At 37.5% G+C, this 13,355-nt stretch overlaps 1 protein-coding gene across 4 annotated transcripts in view; it reads left to right on the top strand.

The window, feature by feature from the left end:
* The window catches only part of CDK14 (cyclin dependent kinase 14), a 710,477-nt gene that overhangs the window by 467,013 nt on the left and 230,109 nt on the right, over positions 1-13,355 (top strand). For all 4 annotated transcript variants that reach the window (XM_056118543.1, XM_056118544.1, XM_056118546.1 and 1 more), the window contains one exon: positions 4,466-4,559. In XM_056118543.1, coding sequence (XP_055974518.1) covers positions 4,466-4,559 — 94 coding nt within the window. The remainder of the gene's footprint in view (positions 1-4,465; positions 4,560-13,355) is intronic.

Raw genomic sequence — 13,355 nt, forward strand, 5'->3', positions numbered from 1 at the left:
CTGATGTTGCAGGAAATGCCCATTAGAAATTTTTTTTCTATAATCCAAGTTTCTTGGGTAGCTAAGCAGATAAGAAACTGTGTATTACCAAGTAAAGGGAAGTTGGGAGGCCAGCTCGAGATGGGAGATGCGGACTGAAAGTAGACTATAGACTGAACATAATGGTCACTCAGTACCTGTATTGTGGACTGCAAACCCAGAGGGAGAGAGAGAACAAAAGGGAATGCCCTGCCAATAGTCGTGTTGGGATGGGGGGAAGAAGGTGGGGGTGATGGGAGGGATGCTGGGATCATTGGTGGTGGAGAATGGGCACTGGTGGAAGGATGGGTACGTGGTCATTGTATGACTGAAACATAAGCACGAAAGTTTGTACGTCTGTAACTGTACCTCACGGTGATTCATTAAAAAATTAAAAAATAAAATAAAATGTTGTTTTAAGGGCCAGAGAGATAGTTTAGCAAGTAAGGTGCTTGTCTTGCACAACCCAACCTGGGTTCAGTCCCCAGCACCTCATATGGTTCCTCAAAGAACAACTAAATGTGATCCCTAACATTCCATTTAGAAAAGAAATTTGTGCTCCTGTGTTCAGGGCAGCATTGTTCACAATAGCCAAAATCTGAAAACAATTCAAGTTACCAAGAACAGATGACTGCATAAACAAACTGTGGTACATAATACACAATAGAATACATTTGTTTTTTTCTTTTTTAATCCAAAAATATTATTTTTATTTTTGTTTTATTTTTTAATAAATCACCCTAAGGTACAGTTACAGACTTACAGACTTTTGAGGTTATGTTTCAGTCATACAATGATGGAGTATCATCCCTTCACCTACATTTGATTTTAAGAAAACATTAAATCATTCAGTTTGCTGAAATATGGATGGATATGGAGAATGCTATGCTAGTCAGAGGGAGGGGGAAAGATGTAGATTGATCTCTCACATATAAAAGAAGCAAAAACACATAGTGCAGGAATAATAGATACATAAGGACAATAGAAACTGGGAATTGATCTTTAGCTTCCCACAGAGTGGGCATGGGGATGATGGGTGAGCACTGAAACAGTGGTGGAGGGAAGGGGACACTGGTGGAGAGTGTGGTTCTGTAGTGTTTTGTGCTTGAAACCCTGCCATTAAATGTTTCAAAACCATGATACTTAAGATAAATATTTAACAATAGAATGTTGGCTGTGTTTATCCCTAACAGAAAAAAATTAATTTCTGTGCACAAAGCCAGGAGTGAGTATTGGACATCTCCCACTGTTGTCCAAAAACAAAACAAAACAAAAAATAGAGAAATGCTGTACTATTACATTCCAACAGAGTAGAATGTACAGTGTGGACTTATCTTTAAGATGTTTCAAGCATCATATTATGGAGTATCATATTGCATAGGGTAGACTACTGCTGTAGTAATATTGAAGTAATTTCTCTGAGAAGAAATGGCAGTACAAGTTATTTCACCAGCCAGCTCAGGTAGGCACACAGTGGATGAAGCTGTGACTTCTGGACTTCTGCTAAGGATTTTCACACTCCAAGGGTTGTAATTTGTGGTGGAAAGACTGAGATGGGGCCAAAATGATGGGGAACAAAAGATATATGCTGAATGCAACAAAGCAAAAAAGCAAAGTGCAGGTAACTATGTAAGATTCAAGATATTTGAATAAACTTAGGTGAAGAGACAATAGAATTGAAGGTCAGTGAGGGTGGGTGCAGGAGAAGCCTTGGCAGAAAAATTTGGAAAATCACCAAATTTAAATTTTAGACCCAACCAGATATCTAAAACCCTCTGTTTAGAAGCATATCATTACATTGTAGTATACTAATAAGACAGTCTCAATACCTATGTTGTTTGTCAACTCAAATGAAAATAACTTGTGTTAAACCCATCTGCCTAGAACACTGAGTTGTTAAGTCCATCTGCTTAGAATACTGATTTTAAAGTAGTTCTTTGCTACTTAAAGGAAATTATTTCTTTGTGTGATATTAAATATGACTTGTCTTCGGTGATTTTTTTTACTCTGTATACCCTGTATTTTTCATTTGGATAGGAATTGTGTGGAATTATAGAAGTAAGAGTTCTTCGAGTTAATTCTTTAATTTTAAGCATTACTAATATACAACTGTGTTAATAACCATGGTTGTTAGAGAGAGGAACTTCTCTCTGGAAAGTCTGAAATAAACTGAAGGTTCATGGGTTTGCTCACCTAAATTGAGTGAATTCAGTCATATCAGAAATGCCCCAACAGTGCTTGAAGTTTATTATGATATTTTCAGTAATGTAAAGTCATGCAAGATTGAGTTATATAGGAGTAGAGGGTGGAGGTAGGAATTGTTCTGGTGTAGAATGAATTTGAAAAAATGTATATTATCTAGGACCCTGGAATGTGGGAGAAATGTCAATCCAAAATATGTCTTTTGCAGGAATTTGAGCATGACTTTTTTTTGATGCGGGGAAAAGGGTGGTTTGGATTTGGGGACCATATCTGGCTATACTCAGATATGACTACTTGAGCTCAAGGGTCATTCTTGGTACTCAGGGACCATCTGTGGTGTCAGGGATCGTGACAGGATTAACTGTATGCAAGGCAAGACTCTTACTTAACCCTTTTTACTATTTCTCTAGCCCCCAAGTGGCCATTATTGCTACTTCTTGCCATGAGTGTGTTAGTCTTTTTTCCATTTCACTTCCAAGTGACATATTCTCCAGTCTTAGCTAGCATTCTCATTGGCCCTCTGTTTGTAGTATGGATTGGTTGTTTCTACTGCGTTAAGTCTTCTTGCTATGTTCTGGAAGGGAAGATTTCACGATGTGCTGGATTGCTAAATAACAGTTATGAAAAGACAGGCTAAACTAAGGAAGTTTATCATAGCGAATAGTGCCTGTGATAAGTAAAGGCTTTATCTATAAGCCTATAAAAGAGAGTTAGTCTTCTGATTTGTTTGGGGTGGCTTTATGGATGAGATGGGATTTAAATTATAGAGGTTAGTTTGGTTTTCTGCATCAAGTACAGGTAGAGGAAGAATGGAATTCTAGATAGTAGGAAATTGAACCAAATTATATAAGTTTATGTTTGGGTATAAGTAGATGAATTTAGGTCATTTATGCCTGGGTTCCAAGCTAGACTGATTAAAATAGAATCACTAGGGTCATATACAGATTATTGCAATTTCTCAGATAGTGATTTCACATGGGTATATGTAGTATATATGATTTTTTAATGAACTAGTGTACATTAATAATATTTCACAATGGTAAGAAATGTTAGACAATGAGAAACATTGTAGGCTAGTGGGTTAAAAAATGAGAGCTCTACTATTCACAATAGCCATTTGGAAATAAACCAAGTGCCCTAGAACAGACTGGTTAAAGAAACTTTGGTACATCTACACAATGGAAAGATGAAATCATGCAATTTGCTTGTAAGTGGATAGACATGGAGAGTATCATGCTAAGTGAAATGAAACAGAAAGAGAGGGACAGACAAAGAAGGAATGCACTCATTTGTGGAGTATAAAATAATATAACATGAGACTGACACCCAAAGACAGTAGATAGAAAGGCCAGGAAGATTCTTCATAGTTAAAACCCTGCCTCATGACCCAAGGGGAGAAGGCAACTGTAATAGTGAAAGGATTACTAAGAAAAGAGTTGGAGGAATTGGTCAATATCGGAGATGTGTGCTGAAAGTAAATAATGGACCAACCATGATAACCTCTCAGTAACTGTATTGCAAACCATAATGCCCAAAAGGAGAGAGAGAACATGGGGAATATTGTCAGCCATGGAGGCAGGGGGAGGGTGGGAAAGAGGGATATACTGAGGATATTGGTGGTGAGAATATGCACTGGTGGAAGGGTGGTTGTTTCATCATTGTGTGATTGTAACTCAAACATGAAAGCTTGTAACTATCTCATGGGATTCAATAAAATATAATAAATAAATAAATAAATAAATAAATAAAGAGAGCTCTGACAGAAGAATTCCAAATGGTTTTTGTCTGTCCTCTTTCTGCTTGAAGTTGTTGAAGCTCATTTCCTATCAGTTTCCAGATGATTTTGATCCAAAACAAGTTCAAGGACTCCTAGACATCTTGAAATTACAGTACATTGAGAGTCTATGAGAAAGGATTGGAAAAGATATTAAACAAGACTGTGGAGATGTTCTCTATTAGGCCTAGGAATCACCTGACTATATTCTGCAGGGCAGAGGTACCAAAGTTTACAGTCTTAGTGACTTATGCTATGTTATGATTCTATTATAGTGAGCTCTCGTGTGACTAGAGACAGAGAGGGGAAGGAAAATTATGAGATGTAGATATATGTGTGGCACTGCCCTTAGTAATCATTAAGGATATTATTTACTTATGTATCCTCGAGAGGTAGTTTTCCTACTTTTAAATTTAGTTTTCTAAGCAGAATATATTGGCATTTTTGTAATGGAACTTCTTATCTCTTTAGGGGAGTTGGCTGCATCTTTGTTGAAATGATTCAAGGAGTGGCTGCTTTTCCAGGAATGAAAGATATTCAGGATCAACTTGAACGAATATTTCTGGTAAGTTCCTTACAGAATGCTTCTGAGAAAAAAAAAGTGGTTTCTAATTTATCTTTGTGACAAATTCTATAGTAGTCAATGGAAAATGATTTTAAACAAATATATTGGTTGTCACATTTAATTTTCACACTTTTAGGGTCTCTGCAAAAGTCAGACATTAGTTAAGAATTGTGTTTTGGAACAACTATATATGCATAATATGCTACAATGGTAAGAAAGGATAGTATATGAAAGGAGAATAGGAGAATGGGTCAACAATAAAGGCTTTACAGGCTGGCGAGATAGTACAATGAGTAAGATGCTTGCCTTGCATGCAGCTGACTAGGTTCAATCCCTGGAACTCAATGTGGTCCCCTGAGCCTGAGCCTTACCCCCAAACAAAAAAAGCAACAACAACAACAACAAAATAAGAGTTCTAAATAATAGGGAGATTTTTTTAAAAAGTAAAAGTAGAACTTCTTTATGATCCATCAATTCCACTTCTTGACATCTGTCCCCAAATACAAAAACCTTGATTGGAAAAGATATATGTAAACTCTGTTTGTTGAAGTGTTTACTATAATAGCCAAAGTATGGAAACAGCACAAATCAAGAAATTATGATGCATTTAAAGGAGGGCATAGTCTGCAGCTGTAAGAAAATATGGAATCATGCAGTTTGCTGCAAAAAGATAGAATTGGAGGGTACCATGTTAAGTGAGAGAAAGAAGAGAGAGAGGACAGATAATAGCTGATCTCACTCATCTGTGGAATAGAGAGACACAAAAGAAGAGAATAGATAGTACTACACAATGACAAAATCTTGGCATTGTAATAAAAATTAATTACCAGATAGTGGAGGTAGGAGAAAAGAAAACCAGACAAGTGGTGTGGAGGGACAGTGGTGGACGGTTGTGGGCACTTCCATGGTGGCTTTAGTAACTTTCTATTTTGATACTGCAGCCTTTAACAGTATTGTAACTACCTAAACTATAATAAATAAAAATAAGTTTTTAATAAATGAAGGCTCTGACATAAAGATTCTAAATAATTTATGTAGATATGCCTCTTTCCACTTTAAGTGTTGGTGCTTAATTTACTCCTACACTGCCACCCATATAAACTTGTGCTTTGATTACTAAGTTCTTTTCATAAGACAAAGAAAGGAAATTACTGAGGATAGAGTGTTTTTAAAATAGAAAAAGCCAGTATACTGTGCCTCAAGACAGGTCTTTAATTTCAGTCTCCCCTGAGAGAAGTCATCTTATTGTTTGGTAGAATGTGTGGAGAAAGATACTTCCCCTCCCATCTTCCTTACAAAACCATGCCTCCAGTTTGATAATGAAAAGCCCATCACACACACACACACACACACACACACACACACACACACACACACACACATTCAAATTGATGATCACTGCACAATATCTCAGTAGTACTCCTTCTACAAACCGTTGGGTTTTTATAAAATAGTCTGAGAATCATCACGAAAGCGAATGCAAGAGGGACATGACATCTTTGTGTAAAGCAGCCTCCTGGGTAGGATCGTGGAACAGAAAAAGAAATTTAGGGGACAACTAGTAAAGTCATAGTCAAGTGCAGTTTAGTTAATATCAGCATACCAGTATGTTCTCCTTAGTTGGGATGAATGTATCATTTATGTTTTAACAACAGGGGAAAGTACTAAATGATGTGCATTACATTCAAATATTATAAATGAATATTAACAGAATGTGTTTTGGAGTGAGACCATCTGACTTTATTTTCTACACTGTCACCACCTAGGGCAAGAGACTTAGTTTTCTGAGCCTTACATTTTCCCATAGGTGAAATAAAAGAAATCATATCTATTTCATGGGTTGTTTTAAGAAATAATTGAAGGGCCAGAGGGAAAGTACAGGTATAAGACAGTCACATTGCATGTAGCTAACTCGGGTTTGAAACCCGGCACCACATATGGTCCCCTGAACATTGACAGGAACAACCACTGAGCAGAGCCAGGAGTAAACCTTGCACATGGCTGAGTGTGGCACAATACAGTAACTTCCCCAAAATAAAGGAAAGAGATTGAACCCGGGTCAGTTGTGTGCAAGGCAAGTGCTCTACCCACTGTACTATTGCTCCAGAGCCCTATATCATCATTCTTAATGAGTCTTTCATTGTATGAATGGGAAATGATTTTCTTAATCAACCTTATATTGATACCTTGTTTACAGGTTTAACTTTTGGGGGGGTTGGGTTGTGGACCACATTTATCTGTGCTCAGGGCTAACTCCTGGCTCTGCACTCGGGCATCACTCCTAGTGGGCTCGGAGAACCATGGGACACCAGGGATCAAACTCAGGTCAGGTATATACAAGGCAAGAACCTTACCCTCTGTACTGTCTCTCTAGCCCTATCTTTTTTTAACTTCTATATACTACTACCAGAAATGCCCTTTGCATATTTTTCATCATGAAACCCTGTCATTACCGGTTGTAAAGCAAGATGCCTAAAATAAAAAAAAAGATTAAGAGTAGTTATTAGCATTGCAAGTCCTAATTCAATAAAATATAACTCTGGTAAACCCATTTTATACACTCATTTTTACTTATGAAATACTTCCTTTTCCCTACTCCCACACAAATCCCTTAATGATTTCATTGAGATTTTATTGGTTTAAAGGGCTGAAAAACATACTTTGTGGGCAGGAGTCCAAGTTTGATCCTGACACTGTATGATATGCTAGGTATGGCATTGTGGGATCCAAAAATAAGCAGAATAAAAAAGAGAGCAAAAGAGATTGATCCTATTCTACACATAGATTATATTACTAAAAATTGTATTAGTAAGAAGTGGTATATAATATTGATCTTTCCCATCTAAAACAGGGTCCTTTATACATTTTTGTCCTTAGTGTAAATATGTAATTCGTATGTACTTTTTTTATACTGTCTTTTTTGCCACTCAATTATTTGACACATTTTTTTTACAAATATTCTCCTTAAAAGATTATCTTTACGCCTATTCCCCTGGAGGCTCGGTGGCCACCATCTTCCAGAGGCCATTGGACAGTCAGGAATGGGCCAGCTGTGACGAGACATGCAGGGCCTCATGGGATTGGGGTGGAACCTGCCCTTATCCTCCCCCACCCCAAGGAGACCTCCAGTTGCCTCGCTCGAATAGCCCCTCTGGCTACTGATAAGCTGCTTAACAGCCATGATCTCAGAGACACAGAAATGAATCTCAGAACCCAGAGGCTTTTAGCAGAAATCCCTCCAAATTCAATCATTAAAATTTCAGAATTCCAAAATCATGCGGTCGCTATCATGAACATGTGACATCATATGCTATTCATAATCAGCAATAGAAACCAAATTGTGTAATGTTGCCTTTTTGGCAGGTCTGAGTGTTGGGGGGAAATACCATTAATAATGGAGAGTATTCGATATGCCAGACACAGTAACAACAAAAGTCTCCAATGGAGACGTTACTGGACCCGCTTGAGCAAATCGATGATCAATGGGAGGGCCTTTAATTTAATTTTAATTAAATGGTGGGTCTGGTGTTGAAATATTAAATGTAATCAAAGAAGAGAGAGAGTAATGTGGAAATCATCTGCCACACAGGCAGGGGGATGGTGTGGGATGGGGGGATGTAGGGGGTTTTGGTGGTGGAAACTGCACTGGTGAAGGGACGGGTGTTTCATCATTGTATGACTAACACTTAAACCTGAAAGCTTTGTAACTGTTTACATGGTGATTCAATAAATAAATTTATAAAAAATAATAATGAATAAAAGATTATCTTTAAAAGATAATAAATATTTTAACATGTAATTCTTTTGGGAAATATACCAGGAGAAGGAATTTTATAGTTTGCATTCTGTAGATTGTTATGCTTAGAAATCTCTTCAAATATTTAGTTTTTTAATTTAAGTATAATAATAACAATTGAAAATTATTTTCTAAATTGTAGATCCCACTTAACTATTCACTCTGATAGCTATTAAATAATACTAATGAAACCTCATAAGTTTGCAGATTCTTGTTTGATAACATTATTAATTTGCTATATTAAACTCAGGCCAAAGCAATAGCATAGCAGGTAGGGCATTTGCCTTGCACGCAGCCAGCCCAGGTTCAATTCCTCCGCCCCTCTTGGAGAGCCCATCAAGCTACCGAGAGTATTCTGCCTGCATGGCAAAGCCTGGCAAGCTACCCATGATGTATTTGATATGCCAAAAACAGTAAAAACAAGTCTCACAATAGAGACGTTACTGGTGCCCATATGAGGAGATTGATGAACAACGGGAGGACACTGCTACAGTGCTATGTTAAACTCAGAAAATTTCAAAAGGTATCATATACAAAGTAATATCTTCATGAATCATTATCTCTGGGTAAATTAAAAGGCATTGGAAATGTTTGGAAAATTAAACTGTGTCTATAGCAGCGGGTTGGAGCGATAGCCCAGCGGTAGGGTGTTTGCCTTGCATGCAGCCAACATGGCCAACCCGAGTTCGATTCTTCCGCCCTCTCAGAGAGCCCAGCAAGCTACCAAGAGTATCTTGCCCACACAGCAAAGCCTGGCAGGGTCCCCGTGGTGTATTCGATATGCCAAATACAGTAACAACAAATCTCACGATGGAGACATTACTGGGCCCGCTCGAGCAAATTGATGAACAACAGGAGGACCATGACTGTGTTAGCAGCACAACCAAAAACTATGAGTTTAATCAAAGTATAGTTCATTAATATGCCTTAATCAGAGCTTCATATTCGTATTTGTGGAGTTTTCTTTTTCAGTTTTGAGCCACAGCTGTTGGTGCTTGTGGCTATTCCCAGCTCCATCTGTGCTTGAGAGTCACTTTTTCAGAGTCACTTTTGACTGTGTGGTGCTGGTGATTTAACCCAGGCCTCCTGCATTCCAAGCATTTGATCAGCCTTTTGATTTGTCTCTCCAACTCTAATCAAAGTTTTGTCTTACATTTTCTTTTTACAATATATCTAATTTATGGTAGGTTCTACTTTGTCGGATTGCTTTCTGTGTGGAGATTTTTCTATTTTTAATTTTATGCCAGTAGTTTCCTAATTTTATGGACATGCTGAGACCTTTGAGCTTTTAAGTACACTTTTCATAAATCACAGAAATAAATCATCATGTATTTCTCATGGGAATCTTGATACACTAAAGTACTGTTTGCTCTTGTCAGAGCTCAGAGACCCTTAAAGGCTCAATACTATCATGACTTACGGTAATAACTCTCATTTACTGTAGCTGTTTTACATTCCTAAAGCTTTTTACAAGTAAAATGTCCTTTGATAATTAGGAGATAAAGATCACTATTTATATAAAATTGCTGCTTTAGAATTAAATAACATCATGTTTTACAAAACCTGAAGAATTGGACATGCCCTAAAGGGAAAAAAAATAGAGATCCATAAACTTTTTTTTTTAACAGTAAATGCTATCATCTTAAACATTTTATTTTCTCCACTGAATTGTTTAAATTCGCAAATGCTAGCGATATGTCACATTAAAGAGGCAGACTCGTAAGAAATTGTTTGATCTTTGGAAAAAGAAATTTAACTTGCCCAGTATGGTTTTATCACTGGGAGAAATGCATTTCCTTAGTAATCCTTTAATGCATAGTCTGGAGGGATGACTATTAAAATGTAGTGAAACCTACTTTCACAAACTTCACAAATAAAACTGCCAGAGATCTTTTTCTGAAGTGGCTATTGTGTAGTACTATGCCTCAAATAAAGCATTGCCAAAGATGTAATCAACTTTGAAAAGTCATAAAACAGGAGATTATTTGGTTTCTTTTGTGTTTTAATACAAGGATAAAGTCCATTCATTTGCCTGTGAACAGTACATAGAAAGGTGGCTAATAAATTTGAAGCACAAAATTAATAGCTTGTTACATGATAGATAATAGCATTAATTCCCATGAACCGAGTCTTCATTAAAAACATGAAAACAAAGATAAGTCAGTAAGAAATGAGTTTATATTTTTCTTTGAAAGCTTGCCTTTTTTCCCTTTTCTCTCTTGTGGTAGAAAGGAGCAGTTCACATTTTTAACAAGTCCAGTGAATTCATTTCCATAGCATAATAACTGCGGTAATGTGGTAATGTAATATATATATATACATATATATATATATATATAGTTAGCTGGCTATGCTACAATCCGAAACTTCACCAATAAATCATTTTCCTTGTTATTGTGATGTTCACATGCAGGAAAGAATTGAAGATGATGGGATTTTGACAAATTGTATTCACGACAGTTTGAATTGCCTGGTGAAGGGCATCTACTTCTTTAAGTAGCAATTTTGCTCTTAGGTGGAAAGTGTGATTTATTTCACTTCTTTGGTATTACCCATTTTTAAATGTGGCAGGGTAGATTCTTTTCACCTCTATTAGTTGCCAAAAAAGAGCAGTAGATGCATTTGCCCAGGTAAATATATGATTAAAGTGACAGAATCAGAATGTTTTTTTAAAAAAGCTGTAATATAATTCTATTGTTTTGAGCTAGAAAAGAAATCTTGGTGGGGCCATGGGAATATGCATCCCTCTCACTGCAGAACAGCTGAACAAATGGCAAAGAGTGCTTGCACAGCTGTCCAAGACCTTTGGCAGATGCCTCTGGGTTTGTGGGGCCCACTGTACAGCCACAAGAAAGGGGCTGACTGCATTCCATCTGGGAAACTGTCTTGTTCTTTAGAATATTGATTACCCTGAGCCTCTCACCTTTCCCTGTCACCTGAATCTTCTGATTCTACCAGTTGTTGGTTAATCCATCAAACATCAGTTGATTGATAGTTATTCAGATAACTCTCTTTTTTGTTAAGATGCTACTCAGAGATTAAAGGGGTATGTTTGGTGAGATGTGAATAAAACCACTTTCAAATTTGAAAGCTAATGGCTTGAGTCAGTTCCGTCCTTAAATGTAACGCTGTGTTTTGCAGATTGTCTCTAGAGGCATAGTCTACAGGTTCAGCTCTAATCTTTCTTTCTTCATCCTGATTCTGTTTCCAGGATCTTGGCTGGAACATTACACAGAGGCTTCATAATTGACTGAGGCAGCCCAATAGAAAATTAGAGCAAGCAGACACCTCCTCCTTTGGTGGTCATTACCACGGAGTCAGGTGTAGTCACATTATTAAATATGGAATATTTTGTCACCTATTTGCATCATCACTTCCATTATTGAACTGACTGGAGGTCATTTTATACTATACTTTTTTAGCTATACTTCTCTGTGACATAGGTTCAATGAGAAATAAAGCAATTGTGTCACTTTATGTCACCCTAGAGAAGATCACCCTGAAAATCAGAGTGGGCAAGCCAAATATACTCCTCATTAGAGTACCAGGGAAATAGAGACCGCAAAGGTACTGGAAGTTGTGTTTTCCATGCAGGAGGCCTAGGTTCAGTCCTCAGCACAACCTGGTCCTCCAACCATCACCAGGAACAACCCCTAAGCACTGGGCCAAAAGTATCCCCTGGACACCATGAAGTGTGGTCTAAGAGCAAATAAAGGAGGGTTATAAAGGAAAATGGAATCATGGGTAATGTGCTGTTTGTTGATCAGTAGATGGTAGATCCAGTAATGGAAGTAACTCTACTAGCCAAAATTCTGAAGTCTAAATGTTAAATATTAAAGTCTAAGCCTAGGGTTCTTTTGTTTCCTTCCAAATTCTACCTTTCCTAATTAGTAATAGTTCTGTTGTATATAAATAAAAAGAATTGACCCAAATGATTTTAATAATGTCCTGGAGTGCCAATATTTTTTTTATTCAAAATACATGACAGTGTAGGTCTGTACTCAGTGAGGTAGGTATTTAAAGAAAAATACTAATAATGTTTCAAAATATTAAATAAATTGAAGATCTTAAGTGGAGTCAGGGAAATAGGAAGTGGAGGAATGAAGTGAATGCGGTAGGAATGTTTCCTGTGAGTAGAAGGGGAACGTGTATATTCAACTGAATTGTGATAGATTGAGATAGCACAGCAGTAGGGTGTTTGCCTTGCACGCAGCCAACATGGCCGACCCGAGTTTGATTCCTCCGCCCCTCTTGGAGAGCCCGGCAAGCTACCGAGAGTATCTCGCCCGCAAGGCAGAGCCTGGCAAGCTACCCGTGACGTATTCGATATGCCAGACACAGTAACAACAAAGTCTCCAATGGAGACGTTACTGGGCCTGCTCGAGCAAATCGATGATCAACGGGGGCCTTTTATCTGTAATTAATAAGGTTCCTAGGTAACATGAATTTTATATGAATCTTATTATAAAGCAAACATGATAGCACAGCAGTAGGGCATTTGCCTTGTGCGCAACCAGCCCAGCAGAGCCGGGTTCAATTCCTCCGCCCCTTTCGAAGAGCCTGGCAAGCTACAGAGAGTATATTCAATATGCCAAACACAGTAACAACAAGTCTCAAAATGGAGACGTTACTGGGCCCACTCGAGCAAATTGATGAACAACGGGAGGATAGTGATTTTTAAGTAATAAGAAGACAGTCCAAGTTTCAACAAGGAAGTGATAGTGTGTGTGTGTGTATATATATATATGTATATATATATTCAGAAAAATGAAAACATGAAATCACGATAAGTTCTGCTATAAAAAAGATATGCATAGTTAGCTAAGCAATACATGCTGGGATTAAGAATATTGGAAATGCTATTCAACAATGTATTTCGGTAGCAGCAATAGAATAGTGGGTAAGGTATTTGCTTTGTAGAGAGCTGTCTCAGGTTTTATCCCCAGCATTTCATAAGGTCCTCCAGGCCTACCAGGAATTATCCCTCAGCACAGAGTTAA

The sequence above is a fragment of the Sorex fumeus genome, unplaced genomic scaffold (genome assembly GCF_029834395.1).
Source record: "Sorex fumeus unplaced genomic scaffold, SorFum_2.1 ptg000037l, whole genome shotgun sequence".
Taxonomy (NCBI): Eukaryota; Metazoa; Chordata; class Mammalia; order Eulipotyphla; family Soricidae; genus Sorex; species Sorex fumeus.